At 35.2% G+C, this 18202-nt stretch overlaps 1 protein-coding gene across 8 annotated transcripts in view; it reads right to left on the bottom strand.

Moving 5' to 3' along the window:
• Nucleotides 1-341: 341 nt before the first annotated feature.
• Nucleotides 342-18202, bottom strand: part of SNCA (synuclein alpha) — a 111824-nt gene continuing 93963 nt past the window's right edge. For 7 of the 8 annotated variants that reach the window (XM_025386303.1, XM_025386306.1, XM_025386300.1 and 4 more), the window contains exons 5-6: nucleotides 3505-3588; nucleotides 342-945 (exon numbers count right to left, since the gene is read on the bottom strand). In XM_025386303.1, coding sequence (XP_025242088.1) covers nucleotides 913-945; nucleotides 3505-3588 — 117 coding nt within the window. In that variant the 3' untranslated portion in view covers nucleotides 342-912. The remainder of the gene's footprint in view (nucleotides 946-3504; nucleotides 3589-18202) is intronic. The other variant, XM_025386308.1, reaches the window with a different exon arrangement.

The raw sequence follows: 18202 nt of genomic DNA, 5'->3' as shown, positions 1-18202 counted from the left end.
AGAGCCTTGAATGTGCTAATATGTGCTAAAGTGTCTCATGGATCTCTAAGGAGGATGTAGTCAAAATCATCTTTTACACTGCTTCGTTCCCTGGAGCCCACTTTTTTTTTTTTTTAATCACAGCCACTTAAGGCACCAGTGCATACCAAAACACACTTCTGGCAGTGCTGCTTCAGGGAATTCCCAGTGTAGGGTTAATGTTCCATTTTCTCTACCTCTTCTAAAATTCCTCCTTCTTCAAATGCCTATTAATAACTTTACGTCCATTGTGTCAGTTCTCAATTCATGTTGCTTATAAGCAAGATTTTTATTATTAAAGTGAGATGGGATAAAAATAAAAATATTTTTGCAATGAGATGACATTTTATTTTAATTCTCACCATTTATATACAAACACAAGTTAATAAAACACATCACAAAACGGTAAAATTTCATAGTATTTATAGGTGCATAGTTTCATGCTCACATATTTTTAAGTATTATATATATTAACAAATTTCACAATACATCATTATTCTTAGACAGTATCATTAAAAGACACCTAAAAATCTTATAATATACGATAGCAAATCACTAACAACTTCTGAACAACAGCAACAAAAAAATAGTGAGGATTTAGAAATAAGTGGTAGTCACTTAGGTGTTTTTAATTTGTTTTAACATCATAGATTGAAGCCACAAAATCCACAGCACACAAAGACCCTGCTACCATGTATTCACTTCAGTGAAAGGGAAGCACCGAAATGCTGAGTGGGGGCAGGTACAGATACTTCAATCACTGCTGATGGAAGACTTCAAAATACACTGTAAAAACTTTGAGAAATGTCATGACTGGGCACATTGGAACTGAGCACTTGTACAAGATGGAACGTCTGTCAGCAGATCTCAAGAAACTGGGAGCAAAGATATTTCTTAGGCTTCAGGTTCGTAGTCTTGATACCCTTCCTAATATTAGAAAAATAAAAAAGACAGCACACGCTGTTAGTGTAAGTTTCAATCATGCATCAGCACTGACAGCCAATGAGATAGGAAATGGCTCATCACTTACATTAAAATTTACACTCAATGTTTTTGCAAATATTCTGCAATATACATTATCTTATTTTTAATAGTTGTGTATTTCCTGTCCGATATAGACGCGAATTGTGGTAGTAATCAATTAAAATATCTAGGTTCTAATCCAGATGTACCATTTAATGATCATATACCTAGTCTGGTAGGACAAATAAGTTGGACTGGCTGATTCTCAGTTTCTTCACCTGTAAAATGTGAGAATAAAATCAAGCGGTCTATAAAGCCTTTTCCAGGGCTAAGACGCTCTAATTCTCAGAAGGAAATTAAGACGTTTGAAGGCGAGGTACAGTTTCCCGACTTTCACTCTCCCCCTTGAAAATTTCATCTTCATCTATGGCTTCAATTATTAGTTGTATTTCAGACCCCAAGCTCTCCATACAATATCTGGAAAGCATCCACAATACAAATATTAATGATGTAATTAAAGGGGTCAGATTATTCCTCCTAAAGAGCAACTTTAATAATATCAGGATTCTGCTTAAAAACAAACAAATAAGCATATCTTCAATAACTGAAGTTGTTTTCTGAATAGAACACAAACTTAAATGACAAGATTGTCCTAATACTCTATAATTTGTCTTTGACCCATAGCTGCAGGTTCAATCTATCACCATTTTCCTTGTTCCTAAGCTTGAGTCATAATTATTTACTGTTCTCAGACATATCCATTTGCATTCTCAGACATATATGCCTTTGCTTCTGATATTCCCTTGTGCCAGAACGTCCTCTGTTTGTTTTGCCCTACCATATCTCTTTCCTTTTCCCACCCAGATCAACATTACCTCCTCAATAAAACTTCTCCTGATTGATTGAAACAGATCCTTTAAAATGTTATATATTTTAGTATATCTTGTATTTCTTTGCTCCTGTGATGCCTGGTACATAGAAGACAATCAATAATGTTTGTTAAAGGAAGGAATCATAATGAAGAAATGAATGAATGAATTTCTATTTTTTTCATCAAACCTACCAGACTGTAAACTCCTTATATCCTGGTAATGTCAATTACACTATAGTTTTCTATAGTGTTTAGTACTGTGTCTTGCATAAAAGACCCCAAAATACTGGAAATTCTTATTAGGCAAACAATTTAATCTCAATTTCTATAAATTGAATTATTATTAATATGTTGTGTGTGTGTGTGTGTGTGTGTGTGTGACAGAGTCTTGCCCTGTTGCCTAGATTGGAGTTCAGGGGTGCCATCTCAGCTCACTGCAACCTCTGCCTCATGGGTTCAAGCAACTCTTGTGCCTCAGCCTCCCAAGTAGCTGGAACTATAGGCGTGTTCCACCATGCCTGGCTAATTTTTGTATTTTTAGTAGAGATGGGGTTTCACCATGTTGGCCAGACTGGTCTTGAACTCCTGGCCTCAGGTAACCTGGCCACTTTGGCTCACAAAGTGCTGGGATTACAGGTGTGAGCCGCTGCACCCATCCTTGATATGCCTTTTAATAATGCCATGAGGAATAATACATAACCTAACCACAATATATTTGAACTCAATTTTTAATGGAACCATCATACAGTTTCTTTTCTTGTGATATCTTCGTTTGGTTTTGATTATCAGGGTAATATTGGTCTCACAGAATTAGTTGGGAAATGTGTAAATGACTCCTCTTCTATGTTGTGTAAGAGATATTAATTGGTGTTAACTAATTAGTATTAATTCTTCCTTAAATGTTTGGTAGAATTTACCAGTGATGCTGTCTCGGCCTGGGATTTTCTTTGCATGCAGGTGTTTTTTTTTTTTTTTTTTTTTTTTTTTTTTACTAATTTAATCATTTAATCACTTCACTGTGTTACAAATCTATACAAAACTATTCAGATTTACTATTTCTTCTTGGGTAAGTTTTATTCATCTAGCAGTATTTTCTAATTTCCCTTTTGATACATTTTCTATTAAAATACTTTTGTTTTCAATCAAAATAAAATTAACAATCATACGTTGTTTAAAACGTTACACTGGAATATATCAATTGTTGCAAATCATACATTTATCTTTTCATTCTATAACTTGTGTGGGTAACTTTTATTTTACTATGCAATCATCCCACTGGAAATGTATGGCAAAAAATAATTACCTTCCTTTGGCATTCCGTTGATTTCCCTAACTTTCCATTTAGAAACTTATTTTAGAATGTATAGTTTCTAAAAATATATTCTCTAATGCAGGGGTTAGTAAACTTTTCCTGTAAAGGGTCAAGTAGTAAGTATTTTAAGCTATGTGGACTTAGATAGGATTTGTGTTACATCCTCTCTTCCTCCTCCTCCTCTTTTTTTTTGGACCCTTTAAAAATGTAAAAACCATTCCTAGCTTGAAAGTTGTCCACGTAATGAGCATGTAGAGAGCAAATGATTCTCACTAAGCAAGAGAAATATGACAATGACAGGTTTTTGGTACTGTTAGAAAGATTCAGCTTGGACTCCTACCTCAGAAGGCATTTCATAAGCCTCATTGTCAGGATCCACAGGCATATCTTGTAGAATTCCTTCCTGTGGGGTTCCTTCTTCATTCTAATATTTAAAGTGAGAAGCACAAAAAGAACATGATGAAGTAGCATTTTTCACTTTTAAAAATCAGAACCATGTTTTGGAAAAATCTTCCATATAGGGATGTTGGCCAGGGATGTTGAAAATGGCACACTTTAATATAAGTACTGGCATTCTAAACTCTGCAATGCCTTTGGGGAAACATTGCGGCAACATGGGTTACGAACCCTCAAAGTATGTAAAGTTTTTGCTCAAGTAATTCACTATTTAGGAAATAATCCACAGCTATAGTCCGAAAATATTCTTCACAAGATCAATGAGAGCAGGAAACAACATTTTTACAATTGTTAACTAAATGTTCAATGAATAATGAAGAGTTAAAAAATTATTGCTGGGTGCTATGGTTCACTCCTGTGATTTCAGCACTTTGGGAGGCTGAGGCAGGTGGATCATTTGAGTCCAGGAGTTCAAGGCCAGCCTGGACCACACAATGAAACCCCAAGTCTACTAAAAATACAAATAAATAGCTGGGCATGGTGGCACATGCCTATGTCCCAGACACTTGGGAGGCTGAGGCAGGAGCATCACTGGAGCCTGGGAGGTAGAGGCTACAGTGAGCTATGTTCATGCCACTGCATTCCAGCCTGGGTGACAGAGCAAGACTTTGTCTTAAAAAGAAATTATCATTCAGCTACTCGGTAGATTATGATAAAGACACGTATTACTATTACCTGAGAATTATGTAACAACAACCTATTTATGGTATAATATTTAGCAGACTATAAAGTGTTTTTTGTATTATAGATACAACCTACACACAATTCAGATGCAAAGGTAAAAAGTTTGGAAGAAAACACAATAAAATATGAAAGTTATTTTGCTGGATAGTTATGTATGTTATTTTGACTTTTTTCTAAGTGTTTAACTTTTATAACCATTTATAATGTAAAAGCATACATATTTAACACAATGATTTTAAATGACAACGAATACACAAATTCTTTTCTGAAATTTGAAGACAGACTATACATATTGAAGGGAAATAATCAAATACATGGTCAGAAAATTTTTCTAGGTATCTCTTCCTAGACAAAGAATACTCAAAACTCAGCCTGAAATGGTCATGGCTTTGTTGATATTCTTCACTAAATACCTTTTGTTGCTTTGCATTTATTTTAGCTAAGTAATTATAAGAAGATAAAGTTAACTGAAAATTCAAAAAACAGAGAGGCAATGTGAGCCTAATGGACTCAGAGGAAGGGATCAAATAATCCCTCAGCCAATGAGGCTGATTTTCAACAACATGTCTGATGTAAAAAATCCTCCCCATGTCTTCACATGAAAGTGACTGACAGGGACACTGAAGTATAAGGAAATGGATGACGGTAAGAAAAGGTCAAATTAAAGATCATGCTTATGGTAGGTGGGCAGAGAAGCTTATAGATCATTCTGCCCTTGCCAATGCCCTTTTTATAAACTAAAAAAATCCAAATAATAGATACATTAAATAAAATATAAACCACCCCAAACTACCTCACTTTAAAATGTGGAGTAAAGACTGTTTTCATAGTGTTTCACTTCTTGGTACAAGTGAAGGATACGGGCTCTGCTGCGGGGTAGCTAGGCACAAGGCTTCCATGTCACAGGACTTGAGCTCAAGTCCTAACTTCTCTAGATGACAGAGCTTTTGTGATGCTGAGAAGTTTCCTATGCTTTTTTTCTGCGTGTCAATTAGCCTTAGTGATCAAACGGGGCAGCCAAACCTTCTTTACAACTGGGAGAAGCAAACGACATCATTAACTTTCTCATTAATATTTAGATTACTGTTAGGATAGCCAAGTATAAGGGAAATAAGGCAATTTTTTTCATGCATTTTGAAACTGACAGAGATTTGATTTTCTAATATAATTTGTTAGAAAATTTTGATATGGACCAGACAAGTAAATATGGCGGACCTAGCCTGTTTGTTTGATGATCAAAAAGGAGTTGTTACGGCAGAACTAAGACTGATGGATGTTACTGGATATGTTTATATGTTATTTGGCTGAACTTTGAAGGATGTATGCAGATGTGCAGGTTAAGTGAGTGTGTGTGTCTACATGGTTCCAGCCTGGGTGACTGGGTGTGTGTGAGAGCACCCTGCAGTGATGGAACAGCGTCCTGTCCGGGGTGGGTTCCCATATTGCTCCCTAAGCTGCCAGGAGAGGGTCCAGCCACCTGCGGTCTCCACTGGAATAAATAGGTAAGTTATTTGACTTGTTTGTATTAATCTTTCATAAACGTATATATAGCTCACATTTATTTCAGTGTTTAATATCAGAAGTGATTTATCTTTATTTAGGAGTTTGATGGTGTTTTTGTGACCAGAAATTTGCCATAGGAACTTAATTCTTGCTTATATCAATTGCCAATGGTAAAACTGGTTTTGTTATACATTGTTTTGCTTCAAGTCACAGTTTCCAAGAAACTATTGATGAAGTTAAGTGAGGATTTACAGTATTATCTGCCCTCTGATGGAAGTACATACACATCACCATCTTAAACCAAGACCATACTAGTCTAAGTGGGCTATTGTTCACTGACCCAATAACTTCATCAAATGGGAACAAGTTACCCTAGGGATAACAGCGCAATCCTATTCTAGAGTCCAAATCGACAATAGGATTTATGACCTCGATGTTGGATCAGAACATCCTAATGGTGTAACCGCTGTTAAAAGTTCGTTTGTTCAACGATTGAAGTCCTACCTGATCCGTGAGGTCAGGAGATCAATAGTATCCTGGCCAACATGGTGAAACCCCATCTCTACTAAAATACAAAAAATTAGCTGGGTGTGGTGGCGCGCCTGTAATCCCAGCTCCTCGGGAACCTGAGTCAGGGGAATCACTTGAACCCAGGAGGCGGAGATCACAGTGAACCCAGATCACACCATTGCACTCTAGCCTGGCGACAGAGCGAGACTCTGTCTCAAAAAAAAAAAAAAAAAAAAAAAAAAAAAAAAAAAAAAAAGCAAAGCAAAGAAAAGTCCTACATGATCCAAATTTGAATTTGATTCACATTTAACTATCACTGACAACTTACAGCAAATATAAGGGGCGAAAAACATGTTCACTGTTCACATCACTGGCTACAATCAGCAAATTTTGCACTGTGAAAAACTACACAAGACAAATAATACATCTAATTTCACCAAGTAAATTGCAACAAAAAAGAAGTTAGTGGGAACCTACAGATTAAAGTAGAAGTGAGAGAGAATTAGCCAATTGCAACCTAAGAACTTTATTTCATTCGTTTTGGGATCCCAACATAAGCAAATGGAAAACACGTATGAGGTAGTTGGGGAAATTTGAACACTGACTGGATTTTTAAGAATTATTGTTTATTTCTTTAGGTGTGAAGATATATTACAGTTTTACTTTAAAAAGTTCTTAACTTTTACAAATTAATTGTTTACAGATCAAATAAGATATCTATCTAGGTTTGGGTGGGGGGAAACTGGTGGGATATAGAAGAAACATGAGTTTAGTATTTCCTCAGTTTTAAAAAGTATACACAGTAGTCTCCTTTTATCCGTGGTTTTGTTTTCCATGGTTTCAGTTACCCACCATCAACTGCAGACCCAAAATACTAAGATATTTTGAGAGAGAGAGGGAAAGAGAAAGCAAGACCATACCCAAATAACTTTTATTCTTATTATAATTGTTCTCTTTTGTTATTAGTTACTGTTGCTAATTTCTTACTGTGCCTAGTTTATAAATTAAACTTTTTCATAGGTATGTAAGCATTGGAAAAAACAGTATATGTAGGGTTTGCTGCTATCCGCAATTTGACGTGTCCAAGTGGGGCTTTCGGAATGTATCCCTGCAGATAAAGGAAGATTGCTGTATGCTCATTTCAATGGTTATTTCTCTAACTATGCTTTTCTGAATATGATATGTGATCTCAATTTGTTGACTCCATAACATTCACAGATTTTAAGCATACTAAAATATTTGGCAGCTATCCCAAGAGAGAATATAACAACAAACACTTCATATGACCGTCAGACGCAATTTTATCCCTATACCTGTATATTTACTGTTTCATAAGCCCATCTCTAAAACCATTAAGTGTTATCTATAAAGAAATATCTTACTAAATTTCAACTCCAATTTATAACTGTGCCTAATTATAGTTTGGCTGTAACAAAAAAGAACATTAAAATTTGCATTTTATGAGTATTAATGACTTGTTTTCAAAATGTAATCATACTTGAAGGTATGAAATGCACCTTCTATTTATTTTTACCACAAACAAGAAAAAAAAAATCTTCCAATATAACAAATGTTAAACACTTTTGAAAAAAATCAATTTTTTTCTCAAATTTTTATTACGATATTATATTAACCCAGAATATGTTAGGGCAATAAAATAAATGAGAAAAATGTCTTGATTTTGGTATATGCCTGTATGCTTAATAAGAGATCCTACAGGGTAGGATATAGAGATAGAGTAATAAAATACCTTTTATTCTCTCTCTACTACACCCTATCCCTGGAATATCTGTAGACCTTTTTTTTTTTTTTTTCCCAAATGAGATTGTTTTACGAACAGTGAAATAGACTCAGTTCAGTATCTTATATCTGCATTTGACACACAGAAAGAAAAATGGTTATCAAAAAATTACAATGGAATGGCCTTTCATTGCTAATAAGGAAAGACTTAAAAGCTATATCAGGAAACAGAAATGGCTGATACTGACCTCTTTCACCTTAAAAAGCCTATTCAAGTTCTTTTTAAATAAACCTGTAGGGTTGAATAGCCAATATAATCAATTACCAGCTGGTACTCGTCTCAGCTGAAGTGCTCTATAAAACAGATCATGAGATGAAGTTCACTGCTAATAGTTTATTGGGAAGTACAATTCCAGGGAAGTGAAAGTGAAGGAAAAGGGAAGTGATACAAGGAGAAGTAGGAAAAAATTTCAGCTTCTGTCTTTAGGAATACAACTACAGAATTTACATAATCTTTTTAAATTTCCTGTTTTGAACTATATTGTATTTAGATATCTAGTAATACTTTCTGTAAGGAAATTATCTTTATTCAATTCCATGACTCATAACTTTAATTTTATTATATATTTAAAATGACACATAATAAAGGTAAAAATTGCTTTCCAAACCACATTCTTCTAGAATCATCTAGGGTCCTTGTTAAAAATGCAAGTTTGTAGGGCCTTGTGAATGTCTTGTTAAGTATGCTCTTTGGAAACCACTGCCCAACATCACTAATTGTTTGTAAACCCTGTGGTATAATTTAATATAGAGTATACCAATGTACTTGCTGTCAGTGTGAATAAAATTTTTTTTAAAAAGATACGTTCATTTTGAAGTCCATCAAACGTTAGTAAATGGCGAGGGTTATCTGAAGACACTGGGAAGTAATCCATGGTGGTCATTATAATGGCAAGGTTTCACCAATTATCTGGTATCTATGCTTTGTCAAAGTTAGAAATGTAGAGATAAATTTCTAAATTTAACTTTTTATGTGGGAAGAAAAATTGAAGTTCGAGGCTGGTTGGTCTTTGGTATACCTAAAGAACAAAGAGGAGGTTGGAGGTGTTGTAAAAAAGAGAAACGATACACATTGCTCTTTGAGAAAGTTCATTGGCACTAGAAAGGTTCTGGGGAGCTGGCAAGCTTCAACTGGTGAGTGACAGTGGTGGGCAAAATTAGTCCTAGAACTGCAGCAAGTTTTTTCAGCAGTTACAGAAGAAACTGGTCCCAGGTTACAACAGGCAGCTTCAGCATGTGGACTTGTAGAAAATTACACCTGTGAAGTAATGTGATGTTCCTTGAATGCTTTTCCTCCCAGGCTTCTTGATTGTTTTAGTTGGGTATAACAAGAATGACCCAATTTGTGTGATCAACTTTCACGGCCTTAAACATTCAAAGCAGCAGAAGCACACTTTCTCTTTTCCCCACTGCTTTTACACTGGAAGATATTTGGGGTAGAACCATTGTTTTGCTGCATTATTGAACAATGCCACTTAGCCTCACATAATGGAATTAATACCTTCACTCAACAGCTCACACCATGAGGAGGAAGGAGAGAGATGGTAACCAAAAAGATAAAAGAAGAAACTAAACAAGAAATTTGACCTAAGAGGAAAAAAAGGTTCAACTTAAGCACACACCAGTGTTCCAAAATGAAATCAAGCCTAGAACTCCTATTTAAATAAAAATAGCATAGATGTTTCAAAAATGTGAATATTCTATACTTCCCTACCTTAGACAGGGGAGTGTGTACATAGTGTAGACAGTATATTTCACTAGGAAAATTACCATGTATTTTACTGATACACTTAAAAATGAAGGAGACAGACATGAATATCTTGTTAAAAAGCAAGGTAAAGATACATTTCATATGTTCAATTTTCTATTGTCAATTCCTAGTCTGCTCATAATGCCATTTTGGGGTGGGGAGCAAGGGGCATCTGATTCAAAATCAAACTAATCTCAATTTTTTTTAAAAACTAAAGAATTTTATTTTTAAAAAATTGAATTAAAGCAAACTTTGGATACTCTGGTTTCTCTTGAGGTCATATAAATCCTCTGCCTTTTTAAGAGATCTATGTGGAGAGGAACATTTCTAGGTCTTAAATGAATTATTGAGGTCTTGTTTTGGAAAGGCTACATATTTTGTTAAAAAATATAAGATTTCAAAACACCTAAAACTTTGGACAATGTTATTTAATCATCAAAAGCAAAACAATATGCATATTTCAGAAATAACAGTATATTTTAAGTCTTACTATTATGTATAAGAAAGAATAATATAAAAATAATGTGATGATTATATTTATTGTTTACATAGTCTAAGAAGTGTTTCACTCCATCCTAGTAAGTATATTCTGTCACATGAGAAGTCATAAAAATTGGCATGTTCTGCTGTATCCAATGTCCAAAAGATAATAAAGCATGATAAAAGTACACTTAATGAACCCCACCTCCTTGTCCAATTATATATGGTTAAGTTAAAATTCGAATTTTAATTTTTGGGAAAGTGCTGTTATGGCTTAGATCTAAGGTATAATTAAAGAGGCCAAGGGACTTAGTTCATTTAATATTCTATAACTTTAGAAATGCATCAAAGTGGCAAGCCCAGCATTAAGAGCCATTTGCCACTAGGGGCCTGTGGTTGAAGTCCACTGGATCCACCTGTTTTTTCTGAGGCAATATGCAGACAAAGGTAAGGGGAGTTGCAAGATAATTTGTAATATTTAATAGATTATAATACAAGATAAATTACAATATATTATAAATATAATTTATAGCATTACATCTAGTGAGATAGATGTAAAAGTGAACAGGTAAGTGAAAGGGCAAGGCATAAGTCTTATATAGAGTGACAGGTCTGGTACAGTCCTATTACCAAATCTATAACTATAGTATTTTGAATATTTTGCACTCTTTCAATGTAGCAGTATTTTAGGTTTGGTTGGCCTGACTTTAAAACAAGATAAAAAATTCCAAGTTTTAACAATGTAGTGACCTACTGTGTTTTAGATGTCAGAATCTATAATTTTCTATCAACATTTTCTACTCACCTGTACAAGATATGCCTTAGAATGTGGGAACACACACAAACACACACACACTCACAGACACATACACGCAAAGTACAGTAGACCACTGATGATCTCTGGTGCCAGTTCCTGAGATCATTTTGAACGTTCTAATTAAAAAGTGCAAGTACAGTTTTTGTCATAAATTATACATCCTATGCTATTATATATGCTAAGCCAAACCTAGCAACAAGACTGAGTGAAGATGTGGCTCCTGGGTCATATGCTAGGCTTTCTTTCGGCAAATGGACTTAGTCTTCCTCAGTTATGTTATATACCTACTCAGATCAGGTTTCAGCAAATGTACAAATTACTATGTCATCAGCCGTCTGGATCACTTGGGAGTAGTCACATTGGTGAATGCTGTAAGTCATATTGTAAATACATTATACATAGTCCATACGTACAGATTGAGAATGCAAATCTATTTTAATTGATACCTTTAGAGATCCCAGTCTTACACATAAACAACACATATTTAGAAGCTATTTATGCTCTACTTTGTTTATCTTTTTTTTAGAGGCAGGGTCTTGCCTTACTGCCCAGGCTGTAATGCAGTGACACAATCGTAGCGCACTGTAGTCTCCAACTCCTGGGCCCAAGTAATCCTCCAGCCTCAGCCTCCCAAGTAGCTGGGACTATAGGCTTGCACCACCATGCTCAGCTATTTAAAAATTTTTTTTGTAGAGATGAGGTTTTACTGTGTTGCCGAGGCTGGTCTCAAACTCCTGAACTCAAGTGATCCTCCTGCGTCAGCCTCTGAAAGTGCAAGGATTACAGGCATGAGCCACTGCACCTGGCCCGTGCTCTACTTTGGATAATCAGTTACTATCTTACTCATTTTCTTGCCTTTTGCCCTTCTAGCTATTTCTTTAGTCTCGTCAATCACCTTATATATACAGAGAAAGAGAACAGATGAAATAAAAACTACTTATTTCACTGTTTTTAAAGGTTTGGCAGTGGAGGAGAGAGTAAAGCTAATATAGGGGGTTATTTTTGAGAGCTATTTACTAGTTTTATCTCTGAATTCAGGCTTAAATACATTCAACCATAAATTAAAAAATAATTGGTGGATAAATCAGGAATTGGTACAAAATCATTTTTAAGAAGAAAATGTCATTATATAGCAAAGAGGTAATATGCTGCTTTAAATCCTCATTTTCCTTGGCAAGCTTAACAAGCAGTGCAGTGCCTGCTGTATTTATGATAGTGCCATGCAATTAGCTGACTCACCTAATGAGACTTCACAGCACAGCAACAATTGCCAGCTCTTTTTTTCCTGTTACTTGGATAGACTTGGTTGAAAATACTAATGCACAAAGGGAAATCTGGGAATAAACTATTTTCACTTTTCATGTCTAAGGGCTGATCTTCCTCTTCTATGAATAACATTTCTTATGTATGTTAAACTATATTCAAATTTGTTTACTATTTTAAGTTTTCATGGATTAGATTCTTGAAGGTCAGCCCCTTGGGTCGTGACTGAATAAGGCACCAACAATGTGAAGATGGGTCAAGCTGAGAAACGTTTGCTCTTGTGCTGAGCTCAGAATCAATGAGTCATTTCATGTTTGTAAATACAATGATATTTGGAGGCAGGTCTTGAAAGCAGCAACTGGGTGAGAAATCAGTGGGGAGGGTAGGCTTTGACAAAGTAAGAGATAAAGAGTCTGCTTTTATATTTTAGAGAAACCCAGGGAATGCTGAAAAGCTCATAGGAAAGAAGAAATATGCTGTCAAGATGTTAGTGAGCCAAGGCCCAGGAGTTTGCTTTCAAAAATAGATGAGAACCTGGACTTAATATGTGACTGGGAGAAAATACTTTAGGCAAAACAAACTACTCATATATAAAAGGATGGGCTCTGAAGCAGAGAGTGAGGGCAATAGCTTCAAGATCAGTGGATTTAAAATCCAGAAGTATCTTCTCTAAGATGTAAAAGATTAAGAAAGGCTTTAAGATAGATAGAGCAGGAATAAAGTAGTCAAGTGCATGTGATACCCCAAGGTCCCAGAAGCTCCCATACTAATAGAAACAGACACCAAGTGAAGTCTGAGGGGCCCTCACAATCTGGATGGAAAACTCTTCAAGTAGGTCTCAACCTTCAGGCTAGAATATCTTTGCTTAGCTGTCCCAGCCAGAGGACCATAGTGGTTGATTTCAAAAGGAATTGCGATTATTCTACCTTGTAAATTCTCTCATTGTAAAGTTTTGTCACAATTTGTTGTTCCTACTTTCTTTTAGTTACCTAGAAAATGTTTTCCCTGAAAACCTCTATCCATGCCTCAACAGATAGGAGATAAAAAAGGAATCATCTTACAAGATTATCAAGAAAGATAATGGGCTAGGTGTATCCTTAAAAGGTCATCCAAATGAAATATTAAAATTCTTACTCTTCTATGTTATTCGGACATGGACTAACAATAATAGTTAATGTTTATGTGGTGCTTACTCTGTATTTGGCACCATTTCAAGAGTTTTATATGCATTATTTGATCTTAAAAAACAACTCTATGAGGAAGTTACTACTGTCTCCTTTTTATCAGTGAATGAACAGAAATAGGAGGTCTGGATCCAAAGCCTACACTCTTAACTATTATGCAATATTATTTGTTAAATGTCTTGAAAAAAATCTGTGTAGTTACTAAAATGTTATGCTGGGCTGCTTATTAAGGCAAAATTATGTTTTTAAAAAATTCATCCTTTCCAAATGCAATGTTAACTATTCTATGATGAAATATCAGAACTATCTCTAGTACCACTATTTTTATTGGAAGAAAATAGGAGGTCAAAGGAAATGTTTTTATATATATATATAAATGTATATATATATATGCACACACACACATATATGTGTGTATACATATGATTTTTTGCAACGGCAAAAAACAGATATTTTTAACCTTAATTTTTAAATCTGCAAATGCCAAGTTTATCAATTTTTCATTATAGGAAAAAAGAGTTTGTTATAAATTCAATGCATAGCATTTTCTGGTTTAGACCTTTCCATTATTGTTCAGAATAAAGACTATGAGGTTGTCAGAAATAAATCGCTCATTTTGTTTCCTAAATATGTGGCAAAGACACTATATGTTTTCTGTTTGTTTGCGTCTTTGTTTGTTTTAGAATGGTTTGAAACATCATCACTTGAGTTTCTTCAAACCTTTTGACCAACCAGGAAAGCTTTTGCCTGGGCACAGGCCTTATCTTTCTTAGTGTTATACTAGAGATACTAATCCCTCCCAACAATTTCATTTTGATTATCACAATAAAACATAATGATCCATTAAGTCCATGGGGCAGATGTTTATTTATTTATAACCCTGCCTTATTCCACAGAGAATTTAAAGAGGAATAAAAGATTATTTCCTTATCACATCAAATGAATATCTTTTATTTTGTCTAATATTGTTTTTTCTTTTTCTTTAGGCACTAAATGTTTATTTGTATTATTTTAATTACTTTTAAAGCATCCATTATTTCTGGATTACATTACTGAACTCTCAATAAATCAGTACTTAGTTCTGTATTTAATTTTTTCAACAATTTTTCCATCTTTAATTTGGTTCATTTATATCTCCCTTTGCTGTTTATTGAGTAGAAACTCTGATTTTTGTAGCAGAGGGAGAACAAACAAACAACACACAAAATATTCTGTATTTAATGCTACAATTGTCTCTATGGTTGCAATGTGTAGGTGGGGTGCATTCAAGTGGGCTTGTGGTATTTGTGTGTGTGTGTGTTGGAAGAATATATATTGAGGATGATTCTTAATTCTATTACTTCCTTGAGAAACTGAAATTGTGGCTACACAATCACTCTAAATATTTTGTATCACAGTCCCCTCCCTTCAACAATTGTATACAATACACTATTTGTTGGAAGTGCAGGAGAAAAAGGGCATTTAAGAGCATGAGATTTGGTGGCAGACTGACCTATGAGTAGATGGTACCAGTGAGATCTTGAGCAATGTAAATATTTCAACTGAAAAATGGTAACGATAAAACATTTTTCAGAGTGGTGTTGTATTAAATGAAATGATACACATAAAGTAGCCTGCAATGACCCCTGCACAGTCATAATATCAAATATTTACTGAACATCTACTATGTGCCAGATTATTTTAAGCACTTTTGAAAATATAAGTATTTTGATAAATGTTTATCATATATTGTCTTAATAAGATTACATTGTTCTTGTATTTCATCGTATTGCAAATTTTATTTTTTAAAAAACCTTTTTTTGGAAAGATTTGAAACAAAAAACCCAACTAAAAAATGGAAACTTTTCGCTGGCGCAGTGGCTCTCACTTGTAATCTCAGCACTTTGGGAGGCCGAGGTGGGCGGATCACAAAGCCAAGAGATTGAGACCATCCTGGCCAACATGGTGAAACCCTGTCTCTACTAAAATTACAAAAATTAGCTGGGCATGGTGGCACACGCCTGTAGTCCCTGCTACCCGGGAGGCTGAGGCAGGAGAATCGCTGGGACCCAGGAGGTGGAGGTTGCAGTGAGCTGAGATAGCACCACTGCACTCCAGACTGGCGACAGAGCAGACTCCATCTCAAAAAAAAAAAAAAAAAAGGAACCTTTTGCCTTACTTCATTTGCTAGCTACTTTCAAGTCTGCAATTAAGCTCAGTGTTTTGCCTTTCTCACACTGTGCACAGGTCCTCTTCTTTGTTTCCCTTCTCTCTGTTGCCTAGGAATACAGCCAAAAACTTGAGTAATAGATGATAGATGGGTCTGTTGCATCCTAAGTGCATCCTAGTGACATAGATAAGAAGCAAATGCTACAAGATTATAGGTGCAAACTACAAGTTGTGTTTTAATTGCTTTTAACAAGTACTTATAAGCAGAAGAACTGTGAAAAGTCTAACATTCTGTCTTACTTGCAAGCCTGCCAGTTCTTTGGGTGCTGGGCAAAGACACAATAGTGCTGGGTCAGAGACAATTGACTTTACTAGTCACAGTAATAGCATTAGCAAGAGTATCATGATTTTCTTGCACTGATTCCTCAAGCCCCAATTCCCATGGAAAACCTCAAGTGACACCTACATGCTCAGTGAGTTGCATCAGAAAAGAGGAACCCAGAGCTTAGGAAACATGGATATTTTATAATGGCCAGTAAAGATGTCCCTTTGCTTCAGAAAGAGGCACTACCTCTATCCAAGGCTGCAAGCACACCTGCCTTTTGCTTTAGAAGGATAAATGATTTATATCTTCCAAGGCTATTCACTATATAAAAAGCTAATCCCAAACAAAAGGCAGTTACTGACTTGCTTGTAAAACGTGCAGAAATGAGACCCCGCTTGAATGTGGACAGCTGACAGAGGGACAACGGGTAAAAATGATTAGGTTTTGAGCTTGACCAACTAGGAAGATAATTATTAGCAGTAGAGAAAAAAAGAACAAAGTAGATTTTAGGGAGATAAGTCATATTTTAGATAGGTTGAGTCTGAGATGCCTCCATAAATATATGTTGAAAATAAGGGATTAGAGTTGAGAGACTTCAGAAATATATATTTTGAGTAGTTACACTAGAGAGGTAATTGAAAAAGTCATCAGAGTTCATAAAATTAAAGTGAGAAAAAGAGGCCAGTGAAGAAAAACAAGATGGCATCGCATGAAGAACTTTCTTAGGAAGGAAGGCAGCAAAGAAGAAAAATTGGAGACGTAGTCAGAGATGGAAGATGAAAAAGGAAAATAACAACATTTCAGAAATGAAATGAAAAAGGTCTTTCACTAAGTAATTGGTACTACTACTTGTCAGTTTCAAGTGCTGACAAAAAATGGAAAGAACCACACATGTGCACTTCCAGTACTATGTATTTTATGCTTCAGAGATACATACCTGTTTAACAAAAAGTGTTTTTTCTCTAAGTGTGTTGAATAGCCCAAAAAAGATGGAGGCAGAAGTCAGATTTCAGGAGATAAAGGAACAAGAAGGATCATTGAAGACTGTGATGGTAGAAAACATTTTGACAAAGAGTTGTGCAAAGAGAAAGTTGGGTTTGGGACAATTAATTTTGAGGGTAACAATTGGGGATTTGAGTAGATTTTTTGTTTCTGTTCTTTAATTGTGTTGTCTTCCTTTTTAAAGAAACCAAGAGACTGTTAATGTAGTAGGAGCAGAGTTTCACGATACAGGGCAGAGACGGGGTTGGTTGACAGAGAATTGTCTCAAAAGAGAGGAAAAGAATGGAGCCAAGAACAGAGGTGATTTTTAATTTGGGAAAGGTGGGACATGTTAACATGAGTCCAGAGAACTAAAATGAGCTTATGGCATTCAGATGCTGAAGATGAAGAAAGGAAAGGAAGGAAAAGGAGGGAATTTATATCTGTTTATTGAATACTCTTGTAAAACAGTTAATCACCCCTTTTTACTGAAGATAAGATAAAAATGTCAGAGGTGTTTTGCCTAAAGTAACAAATATGATAGTCAAGCTGGGTTCAAAACCAAATCAGTCTTATGCCAAAGCATGTTTTAGTTGCTGTTGTGTAGTTGTGATTTTAACGGAAGTAGAAGAGTTTTATAATGGACTATCTGAAAAATAAGATACAATATCAATTAGAAAGAAATAAAACAACTGGTGAGAAGCAGTGCATGCAAGCAGAATCTGAGTATCATCACTTTTTAGTTAAACTAACCAGCCCAATATCCTGATTTTTCTTTAGCAGGCAAAGAAGTTTTGAGTCTTTCCCATAGACCGAGTTCTTGAGAACCGTTTTACAGTAGTAATGGCATCCAATCCCATAGATAACAATAACAAAAAAGCACCGTTGCTGCAGACCATTCTGTTGCCAGGGTTTCTCTTCCCTGGTGGCTTTCTAGCTAGTTTGTAAACAAATAATTCAGGTGGCCCTGTCATGTTACATTAACTAAAAACCAAGTCTAAAGCACACATGTAATAACATATATGTGTGCCAACTGACTTGCTATCAAATTCCTAAATCATAGAATTAAAATTGAAAAGTAACTGTATTTGGAAACAAGAAAAAAGTCACTTTGACACCCAACTGATGTATATAAAG

Source organism: Theropithecus gelada, chromosome 5 (assembly GCF_003255815.1).
Source record: "Theropithecus gelada isolate Dixy chromosome 5, Tgel_1.0, whole genome shotgun sequence".
Lineage (NCBI taxonomy): Eukaryota > Metazoa > Chordata > Mammalia > Primates > Cercopithecidae > Theropithecus > Theropithecus gelada.
Note: the sequence above shows the minus strand (reverse complement) of the source record. Positions and strands in the feature narration are given on the sequence as shown.